Genomic DNA, 20,808 nt, shown 5'->3' on the forward strand with positions numbered 1-20,808 from the left:
GAAAGAGCATAACTCTTCTGCTGCCAGCAAACTACTTACTAGTAGCATAAAAAGCAACACTTATCTCAAGGTTTAACCCTGAAACAAAGCACAGCACTATAGCTCTACTAATTGACCCAGGCCATTAAACTTTGGTGGCTGAGTGGCAGCTGAGCTCAACAGCGAGGCAACACACACTCATACAATGTGCAGGCCTGCTAGGGCCATAACAAACAGTCACGTGTCAGTGCCTCTGGGACTCTGAGAATTATGGCTGAAAAGTGAATACACAAAGGTGGATAAACTTAACACACAGGATGCCTTTCCTAACCTTCCCTGTTCAATGTTTGCCAAATATATTAAGAAGTCTTTAACATCCAGTATACCAACCAAACAGAAGCAGTATTGGCTTAAGTTTGAATACCAGGAATTAAAAGGCACAGTTGTAATACTGCTATGACAACAATAATTTGTATTCTCTTGTGTGTGGCAGTTTTAACGATGAAAACTAAACCAAAAATAAAAAGAAGCAGTGTGTCGATGAAGCTAGTCACGTGCACAAGTGTATGGACAAAATCTGCAGTGCAGTTAAAATGAATGAAAAAGCAGCCAATGATAATGAAATAAAAATATCCTTTTTTTCTTATTGGATGTGATATTTTTAGACATTGTTGGATAAATCATGGTCACACATAAAGAAATTGTAACTCCTTAGATTCCTAACTTGCTCCTGCTTGATTTTTTTTAACTCACTTATTAGCTGGCTTTTTGGTATTTTTTTCCTTATAACTTGCAGCAGCAAGCCAGAGGCATAACAGGATACGGGTGAAACACGACACGGATTACTCAAATCCTACCCCCTCTCCAAAATCTGACCCAGACCTGTGGAAGCTTGTTTTCACCACTGGAGAAAAAGGAAAGACATGGGATCTTTTTTGCCATTTATGTGTCCAAATTTTAATTAGTAAGTTGAATTTTTTTGCTATAATAACCTGAAATTTCTAATTATTAATGACAATTTTTTTTGTTTTTTTCCTTTCAGTGGTGAAAATGGGCTGCCAAACAGACCAAACCCTAAATACTGACCTTTTCGATGTGTTTTTACTAAACAGGCTGGACTATAATGTTGCAGTGCCACAAGCAATTCAGTACTACTCTTTCAGCCCTGTTCCCCTTACCTGCAGAGTCCTCCTCTTTTTCTACCCTCCCAGGTAAGTGCAGTTAATAGTACACACCTGCACCTCAGGTGTAATGTAGACAGCAGAGTGGAGAATAATGCATGTCTCCAGCACACACTTCTTTGAATATGATGTAAATTTCAGGATATCAGATTACAGCTCTCGAGCAAGGGGTGGGGAGTAAAGGAAGGGAGAGCACACCTGAAGTAAAAGGCAGAGGAAATGTTTTCTCCACCTCTTTTCACTGTGAAGTAGAGGAGTGTACCTAGCATACACAGGAGCACCAGCATGAGAGCAAGCTGGATGAAAGCTTTGCTTACAGTCCTCATTGTGGCCTTCGCATTGCTATACCTCAGCTCTATTAAGAAGGAGGTCCACATTCATTCTGAGAGACTGCAGAGGGTCCATTACAATGACTCCATCAGGGGTCAGGGAATCGTCAAGAGGATGGAAAAGATGGAAACAGACATCAACAGGCTGCGTGAGTTAAAGTCTCAGTTTGGCAGCTGCTTATGTGTAAAGTCTGTACTTAGAGTTCAGTGAAGAAACAATGAAGGCTAGATCTGTTCATCTGAGGTGTTTCTCATCTGCTACACATGAGAATTTCTGAAGCGAAACAATTAAAGTAACAATTATTATACCCGCCTGCTTTACTACTCACTTATTTTCGCTTTTTAAGTCGACATTGCTAAAAAGTACCAAACTGCTCTTACCTGACTGTTACTGACTTGGTTTTCACAGACAAAAAACAAATTAGATGGACAATGCAAACACCATGTGGTCATTTCTGTCCGCAGTCAGTTTAATGAAAAAGCTTGAAAAGAGGGCACCAGCAGCTGAGAGGAAGGAAGAGGTGAAGGACAAGAGGAAGATGGTGAAGAAGCTGTACCCCAACTCTGATCTATTCAAGAAGTGGGGTGACGATCTGTCGGAGGAGGAGCAGAAGGAAGCCGAGCAGTTGTTTCAGAGATATGGATACAACGCCTTCCTCAGTGACAGGCTGCCCCTCAACAGAGAGATTCCCGACACCAGGCCTCCGAGGTGAGTGCAACACACGAATCCGAAAGGAAATCTAAAAACACACACCGAGCTGCTTTGTGTGTGTTTTTGAGATCGATCAGCAACAATGACATTTTATTGTCTTTGTTGTCTTAGCATGAATGCATATGAATTTAGTACATATACACACTCAATGGCCACATTATTAGGTACATGATTGCTAATGCAGATATGTAATCGGTCAGTCATTAAGGCATGTATACACGGTCAAGATTATCTTCTGCAATTAATCTTGACCCTGAGGAAAAAAGGTGATTTAACTGATGTTGGCTGTGGCATGTTTGTTGGTCTAAGTATCTCAGAAATTTTTCTGCTCACAGGTGTGCTGTGAAAAATTATCCGAAGGATCTGCCGACCATCAGTGTTGTGTTAATCTATTTGGATGAAGCTCTTTCAATCATTAAAAGAGCCATACGCAGCATCGTGGACAAGACACCAGCTCGGCTGCTGCAAGAAATCATCCTGGTGGACGATCACAGCAGCAACGGTGAGTCAGCATGCTTCCAAAATAATTTTCATATCATTTTCAGACTGTGGTGGATATCCTATGTACACAGGGACGGTACTCAGATATCTGACAAATCTGAAACCAAGCGAGAAAGGAAGGCGCTCACCGCAGCTTTAGTTTATAATGCAAATGATGGCAGAAACTACATCCTTTTATTACAGGCAATAAAAGACATCAGTGTAAAATATGAGATGTAGTTTGAGTAGCAAAGGCTGCACTGAAATTGGACACGATTGCTTGCGTTTGTGGGTTGGAACTGAAAACATATATCAGGGAGTGTAATGTGTAATTGCGATGTTGCTGTCCACTGACAAAAGAACTGATAATCCTAAATAAACACGACCACGTGTGTAGAGTACTCGGAGTAGCAGAGTGGCTTTTACAGGGATAGTACTCTGTATGTTATTTTTAATTACTATGAGTATGGCAAATTAAAAAAAAAAAATCTTGTTTTATATTCAAAGAAGTGCCAAATCTATCAGCTGATTTGTGAAACAGTCTTTGAATTGTTTTTATTAACGATCAGAAAAAAAGTGATTGTTAGAGGCATGAGTAGATTTAATCTGCAGCTCATATTGCTGAAACAGTTCTTTATTTTCTGCAGAGGACTTAATGGAGAAGCTGGATGATTACATCAGCTTTATCCATGAGGAGCGTCCAGGCCTGGTGAAGAAAGTGCGGCACTCTGAGCAGCTGGGCCTCACCCAGGCCAGACTGTCGGGCTGGAAGGCAGCTGAGGGAGAGGTGATTGCAATCTTAGACGCTCACATAGAAGTCCACGTCCAATGGTTGGTTTAAGATCTGAGTGACTCTTTTCAGAGCTGTGGTGATAATCCTGTAATTGGCCCTCATGTTTCTTTTAAAACTGTTTGTGCGTGTCTAGGGCAGAGCCTTTACTGGCTCGGATTAAGGAGGACCGGACCGTTATACTGACGCCTGTTTTTGACAAGGTCAACTACGATGACCTGACACTGAGTTCCTACAATACTGCATCTCATGGCTTTGACTGGGCAATGTGGTGCATGTACGAGTCCTTCAGACCTGAGTGGTATGCCTTGGATGATGAGACGCAGCCTGGCAAGTAAGAGTCACATTTAAAGACATCACATTTTACGCATGAACTCCCAGCATGTCAGGACAACACAGTGTGGACGTTTCAGACTCTCCGCTGAACCACGGCTTAGAAAGCTATGAAGACTGTATACATGGAGCCAGTGTTGCCAAAACAAATATTCAAGGATAGTTGCTGACAAAATCTTTCGCATTAAGCAATCTGCAGAGTGTAACACAGCACCCATGTGGGTGTCTATAGGTTGCACAAAGAGCAGATTTAAGGTTTTTGCTGCTAGAATGAAAGCAGAACACCCTTGATCACACATCTTTTGTTTTTTTTTCAATCCTTGGTTGCTTTGGTGTTTCAGGCTTTGCGGTCATAATTCTTTATAATTAGGTTTGCTTTGCTCTCTTAGTTTGAGTGCTGTATGGTAAGATTTTTTGCTTATTCAGTTTTTCCTTTGTTAAACGGTGTCACCAGGAGCCCCTCAGTCATGGGGATACTTGTGGCTGATCACAAGTTCTTCGGAGAGATTGGAAGCCTTGATGGTGGAATGAAAATATACGGTGGGGAAAATGTGGAGCTGGGCATCCGGGTAAGTACTGACTGGATCAAGTCCTACTGGAGACTTGGAGATTTGAAATATGTTAGTCTACCTACCTTTTATTTAGCCCCACCATATGTGCCTTTACACACTTCTTTTTGCAACCAGGCTCTGTGGCTTTAGGTGGTTTGCAACGTTATGGTTCCTAAATGCTTCCACTTTGTAATAATACCACTTGGATTTAAAGTCTTATACAAATACTGACTCCAATGTAACTTTATTTGGTTATATTTGTGATCAGTTTTAATGGGTAATCCTTTTTATATTAGTTGCATTAAAAGCCTCCAAACCTACTTTTATATGTTTTCACAGGTGTGGCTGTGTGGAGGAAGCATTGAAGTTGTGCCTTGCTCTAAAATTGCCCACATTGAACGAGCAGTAAAGCCTTACCTCCCAGACTTGAGTGTCATGATGAAGCGTAATGCACTGAGGGTAGCAGAGGTGTGGCTAGATGAATACAAATACAATGTCAACATTGCCTGGAATCTTCCCCTTGAGGTTAGAAGAGAGGGCACTTTCCGAGTTGCATTTAAGATCTAAATTGCACAGTTGTGTGCTCTGCAGGTTGAGTAATGGTGTGCGCACTCAAACATGTCTCTGTGGTCCTATTGTTTTTCCTACAGAACCATGGGATAGACATCGGAGATGTGTCGGAGAGAAAGAAGCTCAGAGAGAGGCTTAATTGTAAGCCCTTTAAGTGGTATTTAGACAATGTTTACCCCAAGCTGGACCCCCTGCATGACCTGCTCAGTTATGGAGCTGTAAGTCAAAAATAACTGTTTTGTCGGAATACATATGAGAGGTTGGATATTAAAGTGTGACCATAAAGTCTTTTTAACTCTTTAATTCTCATTAATAATTAATTAATTAATTTAAAGGGCCTCTCTGTGGAATGTTTTTAATGCTTTTCAAGGGGTTTCCCCCCCTATAAATGTATTACAGCTTTAAAAATTTCAAAATGAGACCTTCCCCAAGTTCTGAGGTTGCCTCCAATGTCCTACATGTGGACTTTTTCTTTTTTTTTTTTTTTTTTTAAATGTAACGGTTGTATGATGGATTCTCTGCAAAAACAAATTGGTGTGATTTATGTGATGTTTATTATCCTAAATCACAGGCTTAAAGGCCTCTTTTCTGCTGCCCCATAACATCACCCAAAAAAAAAAAAAAAAACAGATAACAATATCTGTGAGTCAAATTTAGCCACTTACTTGCTATGTTGGATTGTAGCAAAAGAACTGACCAGGACTGTCTTCTTTTAGCTATTTTGCTAGTGATAGACTGTGCAACATATTGTCGTGAGTGGTTGAGGTTAGCTGGGCCTCCAGTGGCGTAGTGGTTAACACATTTGTTTTCGCTGGTTTGTCTCAGCTGGAGAGACACGTCGTCTCCAGGGTTGTATTAGGGAGTCCATCAAATATGTGGCCAAATTTGACAACAGAAGCCAAAAGTAGTTTAGATACAAACTCTTTTGTCATACCTTCCCTAGACTGTATATAAAAGATGGATGTAGTTATTGTGATGGTTGCGAGGTTCTGTTAAAAAACCTCGACATGAGCAGTTTTGTTATCGCCATCTTTGTGTTAGGGTGGTAACAGTAAAGTAAACAGGGCTTGAAACTTGTGACTGAGACCATAAACGTGTTTACTGAGGTCACAGAGTGAAGGAGCCAGTTTTCAGACTCAGAAGCAAAATCCATCTTTTTTATACAGTCTGTGATTGAGGTCGCTTGCTAATAATACTAACTTCATAGCAATGAAAATGCTACATAGATAGTCTAAAATGGTTCCAGCACACTATTAATCATGATCTGTGGTGGTAGTTTTAGCCATAAATAAATTATTTAACATTACAAAGTAAATTTTTAGTTAATATTTAATTGAGGATGATGCAAGGCAAGCTTCTCTGCCTTGTCAAGTCAGCTTTGTAGGCTTTATAAAAGGACTCAGGCTTATGCGCTGGCCTCTAAGGAGTCATATGTGACATAAAATGCTTACAAGATGCAGCAGCAAGTTCAAATTCACACACATGTTAGTCCCTATTACACAATGAAGATCAGCACACAACATGGGCAGACGTCACCAGCAGCAAAGAACCTTTAAGCAGCTTTTGTTTTTTTTACGCTTATCATATTATTTTTTTATTTGAAGACTTTCCTGGGGATACATCAAGGTGTCTTACGGTTACAATAGATTCATTCACTGGAGAATATTATGTACTCTTACTTCGTTTTTATGCAGGGTGTGTTTCATAGTGAGAGCATCTGTAAAGCAAACTTTCCATGAATGCTCTCAAGGAACTCCCTCTTGGTGGTGCTTCTGCTAATATTTAATTGCACTGAATCTTGGTACAGTGACATTGCAGTATTAGCAAACTCCCCTTTCCCATCTTTTCTAATTGAGAATTAATTTAAAGTTAGAGTTTTGTTTTTGTTCCAGAGTCAATTTACTCATTTACTTAAAGGAAATACAGTGTTGGGAGTATTTTTATTGTAGTTTAGAAAAGATATTACAATACAAACACAATACTTCATGTTATAATTTGCCTCTTAATCCTTGTTTGGTTTGTGAATTTGGCCTCACTGACAAATACTTTTTGTTAGTTTTGCAAACTCATAATGTCGTTTCAGTTTGCATCTTTTTTATTTTTATATCAGTTAACTAAAATGTGTTTCTGCACCATAATAGCGTCTGGATTTGTCTGCTGGATACACATTGTGCTCTTTCTAATGAAAGCTGCTCCAGTTTATTTGTGCTTTTGTTGGCAGATGATAAATGATCTGAAGCCAGAACTCTGTGTTGACCAAGGCCCGATGCCAGGAAACACACCCATCTTGTATGGATGCCACTTCTATTCGACTCAAGTATGTTTAGATATTCAATGCTTACAAACAGGTGGTGATTTTGTTTTTGTAGGTAATTGTTGTTCTTTGATTTAGCACTGTTTTTATCGCTCTGATGGACAACTCTACATTGGCGGGATCAAATCTCATAAGTACAACAGCAACCGCTGTCTAGTGGACCCTTTCAGTGGTCTCTACCCGGGGCTGTATGACTGCAAAATAGCCAAACAGAAAGACTTTCACATGCTGTGGGATTTTAAACAGGTAAATATTTCAGTTTTTAAATATAGACTCAGTCAAACCTGAGGGAAGTTGCCACCCGACCCACTCTGAATCAGCTGATTTTTTTTTTTTTAAAAGCTTTTAAGCTTGTCCAGCCAAAGGACTGTTGAGCTTATGCTACACTAGGCATAAGCTCAACTAATGAAACTTGATCACCTAGTAGGTGATGTTTTGCAGTTTTTTTAACATGTTCATTGTGGTCCTCAGTTGCTCCCAAACACATTAAAAAAAAAAAACTTAAAAAAAAAAAACTTCACCGTCTGAGAAATAAAACAAGTCTGTATAATATTGATTAAGAATGCCTACAGTGCTGTGAGGCATCTAAATTTGATGAGACGCATTTGTTGGAGTCAACTAAATATCACGAGATTATAGCAGATTACTGGTAAATGGAGGAGGCCTCAGGGCAGAGAGGTCTGGGTGTCTCGGAGCAGACACATCCATACATCCAGTCCAGTGGATGTATGGATCATCATATTCAATGATACTGATGATCAATAGAGAAGTTTTTGCAGTTGATGTAAAATTAATTTGATGGTAGTCTGTTAACTTAGCTTAAATATGTTTTTCAGTCCTGAAAATCTTAGTTGGTTATTGGATATTCTTACGAAATATAAACATTGGGGGAAAAACCCCTAATTTCAACCAAGTATTAGACTTTGAGGGCCTGTACTGCAGACAATTTTCAAAGCATGAAGGTAAATTTACAAGGCAAATAACCTTGTGTTTATGTAGCACTTTTCTACTCTGCCTGAGCACTCAAAGTACTTTATACAACATGCCTCATTCACCCAGTCACACAGCACTTTTTCTATGCTTAAGTGCTTTCTATCTAACATTCACACTGATGGATGTATTCGAGAACCATTTGGGGTTGGTTCTGTACCTTCCCTAAGGATACTTTGGCATGCAGACTGGAGCAGCCAGGGCTCGAACCACCACCCTGCTGAGCCTTGCAAATATGGTGACGTTATTGTATAAATTTAAAAAAAAAAAAAAAAAATCAGCCTAATCTGAGGTCACATGGAAGCCAGTCACAAATGTCTGGAGAAGAAAAGGAGACAATAAAATGTGTTTATTTGCAGGGAGGACCGATCCAGAACAGAAAAACAAAGCGATGTCTAGAAATTGCGAAGGATGACGTTGGCTTTTACCAACTCGTCGTCCAGCAGTGCACCGGTCAGAGCTGGAATATACAAAATCTCATCAAAGACCACTAAGAGACTGCTGGGCAGGTCTCAGAAGATAATGAGCTGTTTATTGCACAAAAAGTGAGCCTCGTGTCAAAGAAAGATCGTTAGTTGTCTTTCGTTACATCATTATTTAAAAAAGAAACAAGGTTTCTGAAGTGAGTCACTGAAAAAGTGAAACTTTTTTTCTTCTACTTTTTGTATTTAAATTAGATGTATGTGCATCAACTACAAAGAAACATTTTATTTTTCTTGTTTGTTTTGAATAGAGAAATTTCCTTGTGAACAGTTCCCCTGTACATGTTTGGTATTATGAAGACAAAAGACTAGCTGTGCATGACAAACTTGACCAAACCTCCCCCCCACTGTCAGCTGGTCTCTTGTAAAGCTTCTTCGTGATCGCTCAAGGGGTGAAAAAGCTACTAAGACACTTACAGTACCAACCTGCCAATCCCGTCAAACTGTTAGTCTTACTGTTAACAGAGACTCCAATAGCCTTAATCTTTTTTTTTTTAAATAAAGTCTGCTAAAGGCCTATGAATATTTACCTTTAGTGATATTACAAACATTCAGTCATTCATTCAAGTCAGTCAGGATCTAATATCACTCGGCTGTTATGAGTTGGCAGAAATGAAGGCGTCCCACTTTTTCTGCCACATGGCACGACCTGAATCCTTCAGATGAGCTGGGAGTGAGCTATACCTGCAGGCAGAAGAAGAAATATTTAATGAGAAGAAACATACTGCAACAGGGCTTAAAACCAAAGGTTTTCTTAAAATAATATAAACATTCATGTTTTTTTAATGTGAAAATCATCTTGGAGAGATTTATAAGTTGCTTCAAAAATGCAATTCCAACATGAATATTATTGTTGTCCTGACAAATAAATAAGGACATTATCTGAACGCTTGGCTCAATTTTTTACTTTTAAATTTTACTAAACATGAGTAACTCTGTGTTAGCATAGTGCTGAACATCATATTGGAGGATACTGTTACTGATAGCATGAGTTTAGTCATCCTCGTGCACTTAAAAACTGGTATGCTCGTAATGCTGACTTTAACTAATTATATCTACATTTTCTAAGGAAAATGTTAAATTTAATGGAATCTGGTCAGATGAAATGTACTTTATTTAAATAAATAAACCTTTGATTTGATATATTTCCAGTGCATTCCTGAGAATTGTTCTTCATGTTTATTGAGAGGTGAGAATCATTGAGTGTATGTTGGACTGAAATTCATTCACTTGTATAATTTAATTCATGCTCATTCAAAGATAGTATGATGAAAACTGGCATCAGCTGTTGGCCACCACATTTTGAGCCCATCTTGTTTTCTTTGAAGGCTTAACGTTAAAACATGAATGAAAGAAATAAAGTGAAATTATTCTGACGTGATGGAGTTTGCAGCCAGTTCTTTGAGCGTGCCCAGGTTTGCTTTCAACCCTCCGATGCCCACGAATGCTTGATAGAAGTCATAGGAGAGGCCTGTGGTGCCAAACAGGGACGGGTCATCGGCACTGATGACCATCGGGTGACCCTCTGACATCAGCACAGTAGCAGGGTGGTTCCTCAGGTCTGAAACCAGCTTCAGCACCTGCAGGTCAGAGGTGAAACAAACTCAGGTAAGTTATGTATAAACACATGTACATACTGTGTGTATTTTACGATGGCAGTGCTAACAGGTCATTAATGTGACGTGTATATTTCTGTTCACTTTTATTTAAAATAATGTCCTCAATTCCTGACTTTTAGGAATTTAAGCTTCTTCAAAAACACCTGATAGATTTAGATAATCTTACAATTTTAAATCATGTTAATTTAATCGACATTTCTTGCCATTGTACCAGCTGACTTTTAGTGGTTGCAGTTTAAATTTCAATTTAATCAGGCTTAATGTTTGACACCGGTATTACCTTTTGTCTTTGGTAGCAAGATATCATTTATAAATTAAAGATTTTTATGACAAGTTAAAATTTTTCTTAGTTTTACATTTGTTCTTGACTTGGAAAGTTTATCAACCTACGTATGAGATGAGTTGTTTTTAACCATATTTCAGAAAGTGCTACAAAACTACTACCAAAGACCATACTGATGACTCATCCTGGAGGCCACAAAAGAACCCAGAACAACATCTAAAGAACTGCAGACCTCACTCTCCTCAGTTAAGGTCAGGTCACGCTAAGAAAGAGACTGGAAGTCTCCCATGGATGCACAAAGAGAAAACGAGCAAGTCCACGTCTAAATGTCAACAAAAAAAAAAACCCCAATGTGAAGGATTTGGAGTGGCCTAGTCAAAGTCCGGACTTAATACGATTGAGGGGCTTTGGCATGATCATAAACCCTCCAGTGTGGCTGAGTTAAAGCAATTCTGCAAAGAAGAGTGAGCCAACATTCCTCCACAGCCATGTAAAAACACTCTTGTCAGTTATCGCAAACACTTGATTGCAGTTCTTGGTGCCAAAGGAGACACAAGTTATTAGGTTTCGGGGCAATTGGATAACTTTTCTCTTAATAAATGAAATCATCATTGAAAAGATATTTAGAATTTACTTAGGTTATTTTTGTCTAATATTTAAAAGTGTGACAAATATGCAAAAAGGGGGCAAATGCTTTTTCACAGCCTTCTACAGGTATATCACTTTGCATTGCCCATAACATTAAAGGTGGTCTCTTCTTAAAGTTAGATTGTTTTATAGTGTTAATCCTACATCACGAAGAAGCTACAAATCACAGCAGTGTCTTCTGCTCTGGTAGCTTTAAAGGTATTCAGCGCAACACAGTCAAGCTGTGGGTCGGAGGTTGTGTCATCCAAATATTTCTGTGAAGGTTCTCAGTCATCCAGGTCATCGTAGTCTAAGGAGCTTGGAAAGAAAAGCGTCTGGACTTCTTTAAGTTGCTTGAAGACGTTTCACCTCTCATCCGAGAAGCTTCTTCAGTTCTAAGGGTCAAATGGTGGAGAGTCCCAGATTTAAACCCTGTGGGAGTTTCCCCCCAAAGAGGGAACAAAGGACCCCCTGATGATCCTCGACCTAATCACATGAGTCAAGATGTGAAAACGGGTGTGGGTCCCAAGAGCCAGGGTTTCGGATGAGCTCATTGTGAAACCTGGCCCCACCCTATCATGTGGTTTGCTGAGGTCAGATGGCCCAGGCGCCTGGGAAGGGATCTCAAAACTGGATTATATATGGCAGACAGTTGGTGTCATAAACCACCGCCTCAGGAAACCACATGATAGGGTGGGGCCAGGTTTCACAATGAGCTCACCTGAAACCCTGGCTGATTGTGACCCACACCCGTTTTCACACCTTGGCTCAGGAATTAGGTCGAGGATCATCAGGGGGTCCTTTGTTCCCTCTTTGGGGGGAAACTCCCACTGGTTTTAAATCTGGGACTCTCCACCATTTGACCCTTAGAACTGAAGAAGCTTCTCGGATGAGAGGTGAAACGTCTTCAAACAACTTAAAGAAGTCCAGACGCTTTTCTTTCCAAGCTCCTTAGACTGTCATGTAATGAGCTTACCTGGTTTGAGATGGGACAAAGCTCCACAGCCACATTTCTTTTCCTAGAAAGTTCTTTGGCAAGCGGATGGTGCGCTAAAGCGTAGCCGTGGCCAATGCGCATGGTGTTGAATAGAAGGGCATCAAGAATATTTTGATCTGTGTCTGTGCCTTCGTCATCTGTACACATAGATACAAATACAGCGTACAGTACATTTCAAAATAATTTTTCAAATCTTACTCATGGTATAATGAGCTTTATGCTTTTTGATCCCCCCACCTGTCTCCCCTGCATGAAAGAAGTACGGCAATCTGACACCAAGTTCAGCTGGCAGAGAGAGGGCCTCTCTGAAGAACCAAAGACTCTTCCCGCTGTCCTCCCGTCCAACCTGCAAACCATAAGGTTAACTAGTAATGCTACGCTAGGGTACACCCTGCAAGAGCTGACAGTCAGTCGTATGAAGAGAGACAGAAAGCCATTCATGCTCATATCTAAGGTGAATTAGGAGTTAACTTGAATTTCTTAGGATTGTAGGCACAATACAAGAAGAGCAGAAAAGTCAGACAGACATGTAAATTCCACACCACATGGTCCCCAATAAGCAGATAAATGATCTCTGGACTCAGAGCTTATAAGAAGTTGAGGCTAAAGTACACGGGTCACTTCTTACCATGTCAAATCCTGCAACGACATCTGGGAAGTCCTTTTGCAGCTGAATGGCCTCTTTTACAGCAGCTTTGACCTCAGATATACTCAAAGCTCTGAAGAAAGGAACAACACACATAGATGACAGTACTTTCTAAGACTCACAAACAACAAAATGTTTAATTTTACATCAAGATATAGAAGTTAAGATGCCTGCCTGAGAAAAATCGGTTTCCAATGTTGAAAACAGGTGATAAACCTTATCAGCATTTAAGCGCAGGTTTTCCTAACAGAACTGTCCAGGAAAATAAACGGGGAACTTACAAGTAGATGGTCATAGCCGCTTACTCTAGTGGTACTTTGAGGCACATGCTGAATCTAAACCAGTAAAATTAAGACACATGCACATTTTAAGATTAAATTAAATGGTTACTTTAAAGTAAAATTTGACCTAAAAATGAATGTCTTAATAAAATTTTGTGGCAGTTGGTGCTATATTGAAAAAAACAAAGTCAGCGTATCACCAAATCAGGAATCAGGTTTAATCCTTTTGGAGCCCCTGAGTATCTGTTCAAAGTTTAATATGTATATTTCAGTCTGCTGCCAGCAGAGCTAAAAAAAAATAAATTCAAAATCAACTTCACAGATGTTAGGATATCAGTCATGCTATCAAACTTGTCTCAGTGACTTCAGATTGCTCCCAAACTTTTCATCCCTAAATTGTAACGTGCTTTCTGTCGGATTAACACAACATCAGGATTTAACAGGACTCCATCACAGCTGCAGAAATCATTATACGTCCCTTTTTCATGTGTTTGGATTTATCAAATGAATGGACTGTCCTGTTCATAACTGGACTTTGTCGCTGCTTCCTTTGCAAGAAAACAGGAAGCCGAATGATTCGAGATAATATATTGAATTATCATTTAATTATTTTCCAAACTGAAACACAGTTCAACTTAAAGTAGAGCTTGGAGATCACAACATCTTGCCCCCATTTTATTTAACATGAGAAATGTGCTGCCAGCGGTTGGAAGTAAGTGGTGGGAAGTAATTTGGAGGTACATACATTGGTTACATGGCTATTATCTAATAAGTTATTCATCTTTTCATGCCTAAAGATGAATAAAAATACTTAAAAAAAAATCCTGATTGAGGTTGTCATAATTCATGCATGAAAGGGTTAAGTAAAACTACATTTCCAGTGGAGTTACTTGAAAACCACTGAATTCTTTACATTTAACTGAAGACGGTTAAAAACACACACACACACACACAATATTTCAAAGAAAACATTATGTTGCAAAATAAAAGCTAATTTTCAACTTCCTTCCACGAGACAGGGTCCAAAAAAAACCCTGGACAAGTTACATAATGGTAAAACATATGCACATAAAAGAGCTAGTGTGCTGTCTCACAACTCATGAGGGTAATTAGTAGCATAACTGTCTCTAAAAAGACTCATAGCTCCTTATCTCACTAGTTAAAAAGGAAAGGGGAGGGGTTCACCACTTGAAAAAAAGACTAGTGAAAGACTAAATGATCAAATATTCCAGTTGAAAAAAAAAATAAAAAATGTGTAAATATTATTAAAAGATTCAGAGAATCCAGAGAAATCTCTGTATACAACGGATAAGGCCGAAAGCCTATCCTTGTCTCTCTGGGGGTAGTGCATCAACAACACTCATCACTGCTTCCACTGATCCAAAAGTCTATGATACAAGAAAAAGAAAACATTTATGAACAACATCCATACACACAGCTGCCTTCTTTGAGCCCATGCTAATTTTAGATGGGCTAAAGGGGTGTAAAAACTGTGCTGCAGTCTGGATAATCTGAGCTTTTTTTGGAAATCACAAATGTGCCATCCTCTGGGCTGAAGAGGAAATGAACCATGTAACTACAGATCACTGTGGACCTAAAAAGCCTGCACTTTTGATGCTTTTTTTTTTTTTTTACGTGTAATCCAACAGCATGCCACCAAGTCCAGGTTTGTAAATCTGCCTTAGCATCTTCTTTTGTCACACCAGCTATGGCCTGGGAGCTCCAAGTTCAACATCCTTTGTCTAATATATCCACTCCTCTGCACACGTCCAAGTCATCTCAGCCTAACCTAACTTTGTCTCTAAACCACTGAGCTGTCCCTCTAATGTACTTTAATCTTTGCCATCCTCGTCACTCCCAATGAAAATTGCCTCCTTCAGCTTGGTTTCCTGTCTCCTGCTTCTCTTTCACTATTGCTTCTATTCTTCTCACACTCTTTTAAACCTCTAATAGCATAGCTGACTTCAGGTATATGAACTAATCCACCTTCACTACATCTATGCCTTGTCCGCCTTCCACCTGTCTCACTGACTTTCATTCCTCTTCTTTGCAGTGCATACCTGCACCTCTCCAGGGTCTCTTCAAACTGTTCCCTACTGTCAAAACAGAGCACAATGTCATCTGGAAACATGCCTGACCTTACGTTAACCTGTCCTTCACCACTGCAAACAAGAAGGGGTTCAGAGCAGACCGCCGATGCAATCTCTCTCCAACCTTGAATATCTGTCACTCCTGAGTTCCACATACAGTGTCACAGGTCCTCTCTTGGCACTCATCATCTGCTTTCTTTACACCCACAAAGAAACAGTGAAGCTGACCTTCAGCCTGCACTTCTGCATCAACACTCCAAGCGTCCGTAGTGCTCTTTCTCAGGGTGAAGCCATACTGCTGCTCACTGATCGTCTTTTCTTAACCCAGCTTCAACAGTTCTAGCGGGATAAAGCTTTTACAATACCAAACATTTATCCCTGTATTTAGTTCAATTCACTTTTCTTTATCTAGCACCAAATGACAACAGCCTGCCTCAAGGTTCTTTATTTTGTAAGATGAAGACCCTGAAATAATATAGAGACACCCCCAACAATCAATTGAGCCTCTATGAGTTATATACGGAAGAGGATTAGGGCCACTGGGAAAAAAAGGTGGGCACGTCTTTTTTTTTTTCTTCTTTTCCAGAACTCTGAGAAAAAAGTCAGAATTCTGACTTTAAGAAGGAAAAAAAAAGTCATGCCCACTTTTTTTTCTCCCAGTGGCCCTAATCCTCTTCCGTAGCAATCACTGGGTGACAATAGGAAGGAAAAACTCTTTAACAGGAAGATACCCCTGGCAGGACCAGGCTCAGGGACAGGCAGCCCAGATTGGGGGTCAAGGGAGGAAAACAAGACACAGAAAAGGCATACATAGGCTCTGTGAACTTTTCCACAATGAAGCTAATAATTTGTGGAGTGCTTAGACAGCCTTGGTTGTCACTTGAAATGGAGTGTAATTTGAGAGAAGCCCTCTCTACGATATATTTTACCTGTGGACAGAAATTATGATACGAGCCCCGAGAAAGTCTGGATGGTCTCCAATAAATTTCTTTGTAACCTCTTGAAATGTTTTCAGAGTCCAGAACTTATCGTGAATAGTTCCATCGAGCTCGTATGTCTGCAACACAGAAAGGTTTCAGTTAGAAAAGCAGAAATGTCGGATATACTGCTGCTGTAGCTGTTTAGCACAGGCTGACGCTGCAAGGATCAGGTGTAAACAAACAAACAAACCCTTGAGAGACCGCTCCTCAGTTCCAGATACAGGATGTTGTCGCGGTGAAGCTCCTCTAGGCCTTTATAAAAATAATCCTTCAGGACTGGAGCATGGGTGACTAAGCCCGCAGATGCGATGAAGGCTTTCTCAAACTTCCCCCACACAACGTCTTGGCTTGGGTATTGACCATCTGGATCCTCGGTGACCAGAGTGAGGTGCTGCATTAAACTGTAAACCACCCAAAAACGACCTTTCAGTGTTAAGTTCTCCCACTACAGCTTGACTTTACATGTTCAGGAGAGGGTTAGAGGTTAACTAACCTGTTATCAAAGCCAGTAGGATCTCCTATTTTGGCTCTCAAGGTCTCGAGCAGTTGCCAGTAGAAGCAGTCCCAGCGTGGGAAGGGCTGGCGAGCTGAGAACTGGAAGCGGACAGAGTTGTCCCAAGTGAAGCAGATGTAGCAGTTAGGTCTGTAGGTGACGTTTTTCACCAGCCACTCAACACTGACCAGAGAGGAGCTGTGGATGTGGAGGGCTGCGCCTGTCACCCAAACAGCAAGATGTAACCTCAAACTTAGGCAAATACTGAAAGTAATCATTGATGACTTGTAAGACAGGCCCTAGGGTTCAGGAATATTAAAGGCCTCCCACACCTGATAAATCTAAGAAAAACTAAACAACCTCACAGTTTCTAGGGATTTTGTTTAATATTTTTCAGTCTCTGTCTGCTCATCTTTGCTTTTCTGAAAACATCTAGTGGATTAGACATCAAGCACCACATCTGCATTCCTCTTAATTTTTTCCCCAAATCATATTTTTTTCTCTCCATTGCTAATACATACAGCTTTTACAGCACACTACAGTATATGAAATATCAGAGAAAGCAGCCTGGGCGTGCTGCGCAGCTGTGACGCAGAGGTGGGACCAAGTCATTGTTTTGCAAGTCTCAAGTAAGTCTCAAGTCTTTATCCTCAAGTCTCAAGTAATGTCAGGCAAGTCAGAGTCGAGTCTCAAGTCACTGGTGTAAAAGTCCGAGTCAAGTCACAAGTCTGAAACTTTGAATTTCAAGTCCTTTCGAGTCTTTAAAAAAAAAAAAACAACGAAAAAATAATGTTGCAGTTATACTAAATGTAAATGTTAGACCATGTAATTTTAAAATCTGTGTTTTTCTCAACACATGACAAAATAGTGAACTTAGAAAATATACACAAATTGTGAAATTGCACCTCTTTAAAATGCAGCTCAATTAAACCTAGCTCCAAGAATAATTTTCACCGACAGTTCTGAGATAAGCTGCATGTTATTCTTGGATGCGGTTGTAGGACCGGTGTTGTGCCAAAAAGTGATTGTCTGCCAAAAACTGATTTCCGGTATTTGCCAAAAAGCGATTGCTCATATTTAAAGTGCTATAAGTAACTTGTTGGGCTATAATATGTTAAACATATGTCAAATGCATCCCTTATGGATGACATAAAGTCATCTTGAGCCACAAACAACATTCGTGTAGCAAGATACAAGCCGCAATCAGTTTTTGGCAGCGACTTTTATATAACCTTTATTTATGCAGTAAAAAAAAATCTCATTAACATTAAAAATATATTTTGTAAGAGTAAGTTGCCCAACAGGACAGCAGAAATGGCAGCAAATATTACAATAGTTCTGTAAAAATATTTTAAGTGGGGATAAAGGACCGGATTGGTTATAATGTAAGTACAAGTTGTAAAGATACTTAAAAAACAGATAATTTTTTAATTCTTTATGTAACCCCTTTGTATCCCCTGTTCACCGAAGTCTATTTACGAACATACGTAAAGATATTACACATAAAAAATACACAGAAACACTGGAAATCAGTTTTTGGCAGACAATCACTTTTTGGCACAACACCGGCTTTAAAATCGCATGACAAAAATATCATACACATTAAAAAAAACTGTATCACCAACGTAGCCTGGACAACATTTGCTAGTTAGATGAAGTCAGCTATCTCATCGTAGCATATTTATATGCATATTTATAATCATACGGTTCTTGGAGTGAGTGCACACACTCATGAAGTTTAGTAACTTCAGGTCACTGCAACAAGCCCAGGTACAGTTTACCGCCGGATGGGTACAGGACCTTGAAATGCACCGTGTAGAACGAAAGACCATCGTACGTATCATAAGTTTACCAGTCTCACAAATCGTCGTCATAAATACACATTCGTTAACCGTTTATTAACAGGACCTTTGAGCTCAACGGTAATTAATTAGTAGTGGAAATAATTTCTGGTAGCATCACAGAAATGTAGCAGTGACAATAATACTGTATGCTGTAATCGTACTGGGCAATTAGTGATACAAAAAACCTGTTTTATCCTGTGAATAAAAGTATATGTTTTTGTCAATGTACCATAATAACAGAAGCGAAACGCAATATTGTGTCAGGACAATTCACTATTTATGCACAATAAATAAAGGAGCATAGCGCGACAATTTCTGTTCAGCGCCAGACTTGCTTGTAACCTATATCACTAATTATGTTATGAAAATGACGTATTAACTACTAAAAAACACTGACCTTCGTGTAAATGCTTGGAGCAGACTAACATGTGAGCTGGAGTGTTCTGGGACGTTATATTTGATCTTTGAATGGCTGCAATCCAGGCCACCCGTCGCCTCTTTGTTACTTCGGAAACATGGCTCGAACAATTTCTCTTCAACGACGTAATCCGATAACAACCGATCTCTTTACCCGTCGGCTTCCCGTGGCTGTCATGCGACCGGCTATTGCAGTTAATAATACAACGGCTTCTTGTGTTTCTTTTTATCGCTGTATAACTGATTTTAATTGAAAGCCTGCGTGCGCTAGTACCGCTTGCCACGAGTTCCCAGAATCCTTAGCGGTTCTACCCGTGAATGACGTCACATTTTCAATCTCTATATAATATGCATGTTAAATTTTGTATTTGGGGTAAAATATCAAGTCTTTTCAAGTAAACCGGTTCAAGTCCAATTCAAGTCCCAAGTCATTGGTGTAAAAGTCCAAGTCAAGTCACAAGTCTTAGAACATTTTTTCAAGTCAAGTCTAAAGTCATAAAATTAATGACTCGAGTCTGACTCGAGTCCAAGTCATGTGACTCGAGTCCACACCTCTGCTGTGACGTAAAGGGGACCAGAAATATGACTTTTGAGAATTGCTGCAGTGCTTTACCTTTTTGTTCTTTCTCTGCCAAAATCTAATCACTTTATCCTTGAGTCCACATTTAGGATTAACCTGAGGTCACAATGACCATGACCTTTGAATGCCAAAATAAACAATAACAGCATTAGGTTTGGTTGGGTCCCCGTGACCTTCTAAGCTCCTGCATCTGTTTCTGGTGGACTGATGCAGTAGGCCAGACAAAGCTTTAACATCACCTTTAGGCATCTTTTGCAGCAGTTTGAAGACTGGGCTCTTTTCAATGAGAGGTTTTGCTTTGAAGAAATGCAAAGCAGGAGGAAAAGGTGTGGCAGACATCTCTTGCTCCTTCAATCGATGGAGGTAAGCGTCCAGCTTCTGCTCGGCCGCTGTCAGCACCACTTGTCCTCCCGTTTGCCTGGATGCCTCCTGACGCATCAGCAGGTCCCTCTGAGCGGGGTCAGGCATCCCTTCAGTCACCCTCACAAACCACAGAAGGGGCACATAAGTGACCACAGCCCAGAGGAATGAGATCACCATGTCCTTGTGTGCCACCGGGGGGTGCTGTATCCCTACTAGAACAACATGTTCTCACTTTTGAAAGGAGCAGGCTGTATTTGGTGCTGGAAATGAGAAGATACTCCATGAAAGACATGAATACTGTCGTTAAAGGAGAAGTTTTTGTAGCTTTGATAGTAACTGAATAAATTTCAAGCTTGTTACAAGTTCTTTAGGATTATAACATGCTCACACAGTGCTGACAGATTCTAGGGTGAAGCCGCACTCAACTGATTTGAGACATGCTCAATAATCCAGGTAAGCAAATCCCAGAAAATTGATTCTGTTAATCCTGATGCTGAGAACGCTGTATCCAGATGAACAAATTCAACTTTCTAGCATAACCGTTTTACTTTCTGGACCACATTTATTATGCATAAGAGGTAACGAAAGTAGCACACAGCTCTCGGTAACAGTGACAAATGAAGACAAATCTTAAAAGGCAAATCTAACTCCTTTAAAAACAAGACCATACTTACAAGAACAGCAAGAAGCAGCGTCTTGTGTCTCTCTCCACAGTCTCCTTAAATGCTCGGCTTGTTTTCCACAAGAAACTCTTGAATGTCAGGAAAAATACTCGGAGCGACCGGATAATTGGGACATTTTTGTCTGACTAATACCATGTGATAAACTAATGAATGAAGCATGAATGGCCAGTGTTGCAAAATAAATGGGAAAGACT

At 39.9% G+C, this 20,808-nt stretch overlaps 2 protein-coding genes across 2 annotated transcripts; one reads left to right on the forward strand and one right to left on the reverse strand.

Moving 5' to 3' along the window:
- The first annotated feature begins 1,235 nt into the window (after nucleotides 1-1,235).
- Nucleotides 1,236-10,087, forward strand: LOC101478191 (putative polypeptide N-acetylgalactosaminyltransferase 8). Its single transcript, XM_004548352.4, has 11 exons — nucleotides 1,236-1,638; nucleotides 1,955-2,198; nucleotides 2,537-2,703; nucleotides 3,329-3,512; nucleotides 3,608-3,805; nucleotides 4,259-4,373; nucleotides 4,695-4,880; nucleotides 5,006-5,143; nucleotides 7,147-7,242; nucleotides 7,318-7,485; nucleotides 8,589-10,087. Exons 1-11 carry the CDS (start codon nucleotides 1,446-1,448, stop codon nucleotides 8,721-8,723), a joined length of 1,824 nt encoding a protein of 607 aa, XP_004548409.1. The 5' UTR covers nucleotides 1,236-1,445; the 3' UTR covers nucleotides 8,724-10,087.
- Nucleotides 8,549-20,780, reverse strand: ada2b (adenosine deaminase 2b). Its single transcript, XM_004548351.5, has 10 exons — nucleotides 20,606-20,780; nucleotides 19,808-20,191; nucleotides 16,728-16,947; nucleotides 16,425-16,635; nucleotides 16,184-16,311; nucleotides 12,866-12,956; nucleotides 12,475-12,583; nucleotides 12,217-12,374; nucleotides 10,089-10,291; nucleotides 8,549-9,395 (listed from the first exon to the last, which is right to left on the reverse strand). Exons 2-10 carry the CDS (start codon nucleotides 20,106-20,108, stop codon nucleotides 9,308-9,310), a joined length of 1,509 nt encoding a protein of 502 aa, XP_004548408.1. The 5' UTR covers nucleotides 20,109-20,191; nucleotides 20,606-20,780; the 3' UTR covers nucleotides 8,549-9,307.
- Nucleotides 20,781-20,808: the final 28 nt, after the last annotated feature.

Source organism: Maylandia zebra, linkage group LG17, assembly GCF_041146795.1.
Source record: "Maylandia zebra isolate NMK-2024a linkage group LG17, Mzebra_GT3a, whole genome shotgun sequence".
Lineage (NCBI taxonomy): Eukaryota > Metazoa > Chordata > Actinopteri > Cichliformes > Cichlidae > Maylandia > Maylandia zebra.

What these genes read in the sequence shown, in the direction of transcription:
- LOC101478191 (XM_004548352.4), top strand. Translation starts at nt 1,446, where the DNA reads ATGAGAGCAAGCTGGATGAAAGCTTTGCTTACAGTCCTCATTGTGGCC. An exon ending in GATGAGACGCAGCCTGGCAA is followed by an intron (nt 3,806 to 4,258) that starts GTAAGAGTCACA and finishes CGGTGTCACCAG; the next exon opens with GAGCCCCTCAGTCATGGGGA. An exon ending in TGCTGTGGGATTTTAAACAG is followed by an intron (nt 7,486 to 8,588) that starts GTAAATATTTCA and finishes GTTTATTTGCAG; the next exon opens with GGAGGACCGATCCAGAACAG.
- ada2b (XM_004548351.5), bottom strand. Translation starts at nt 20,108, where the DNA reads ATGGTGATCTCATTCCTCTGGGCTGTGGTCACTTATGTGCCCCTTCTG. An exon ending in GCTGCAAAAGATGCCTAAAG is followed by an intron (nt 16,948 to 19,807) that starts GTGATGTTAAAG and finishes TTTGGGTGACAG; the next exon opens with GCGCAGCCCTCCACATCCAC. An exon ending in CTTTCATGCAGGGGAGACAG is followed by an intron (nt 12,375 to 12,474) that starts GTGGGGGGATCA and finishes CTATGTGTACAG; the next exon opens with ATGACGAAGGCACAGACACA.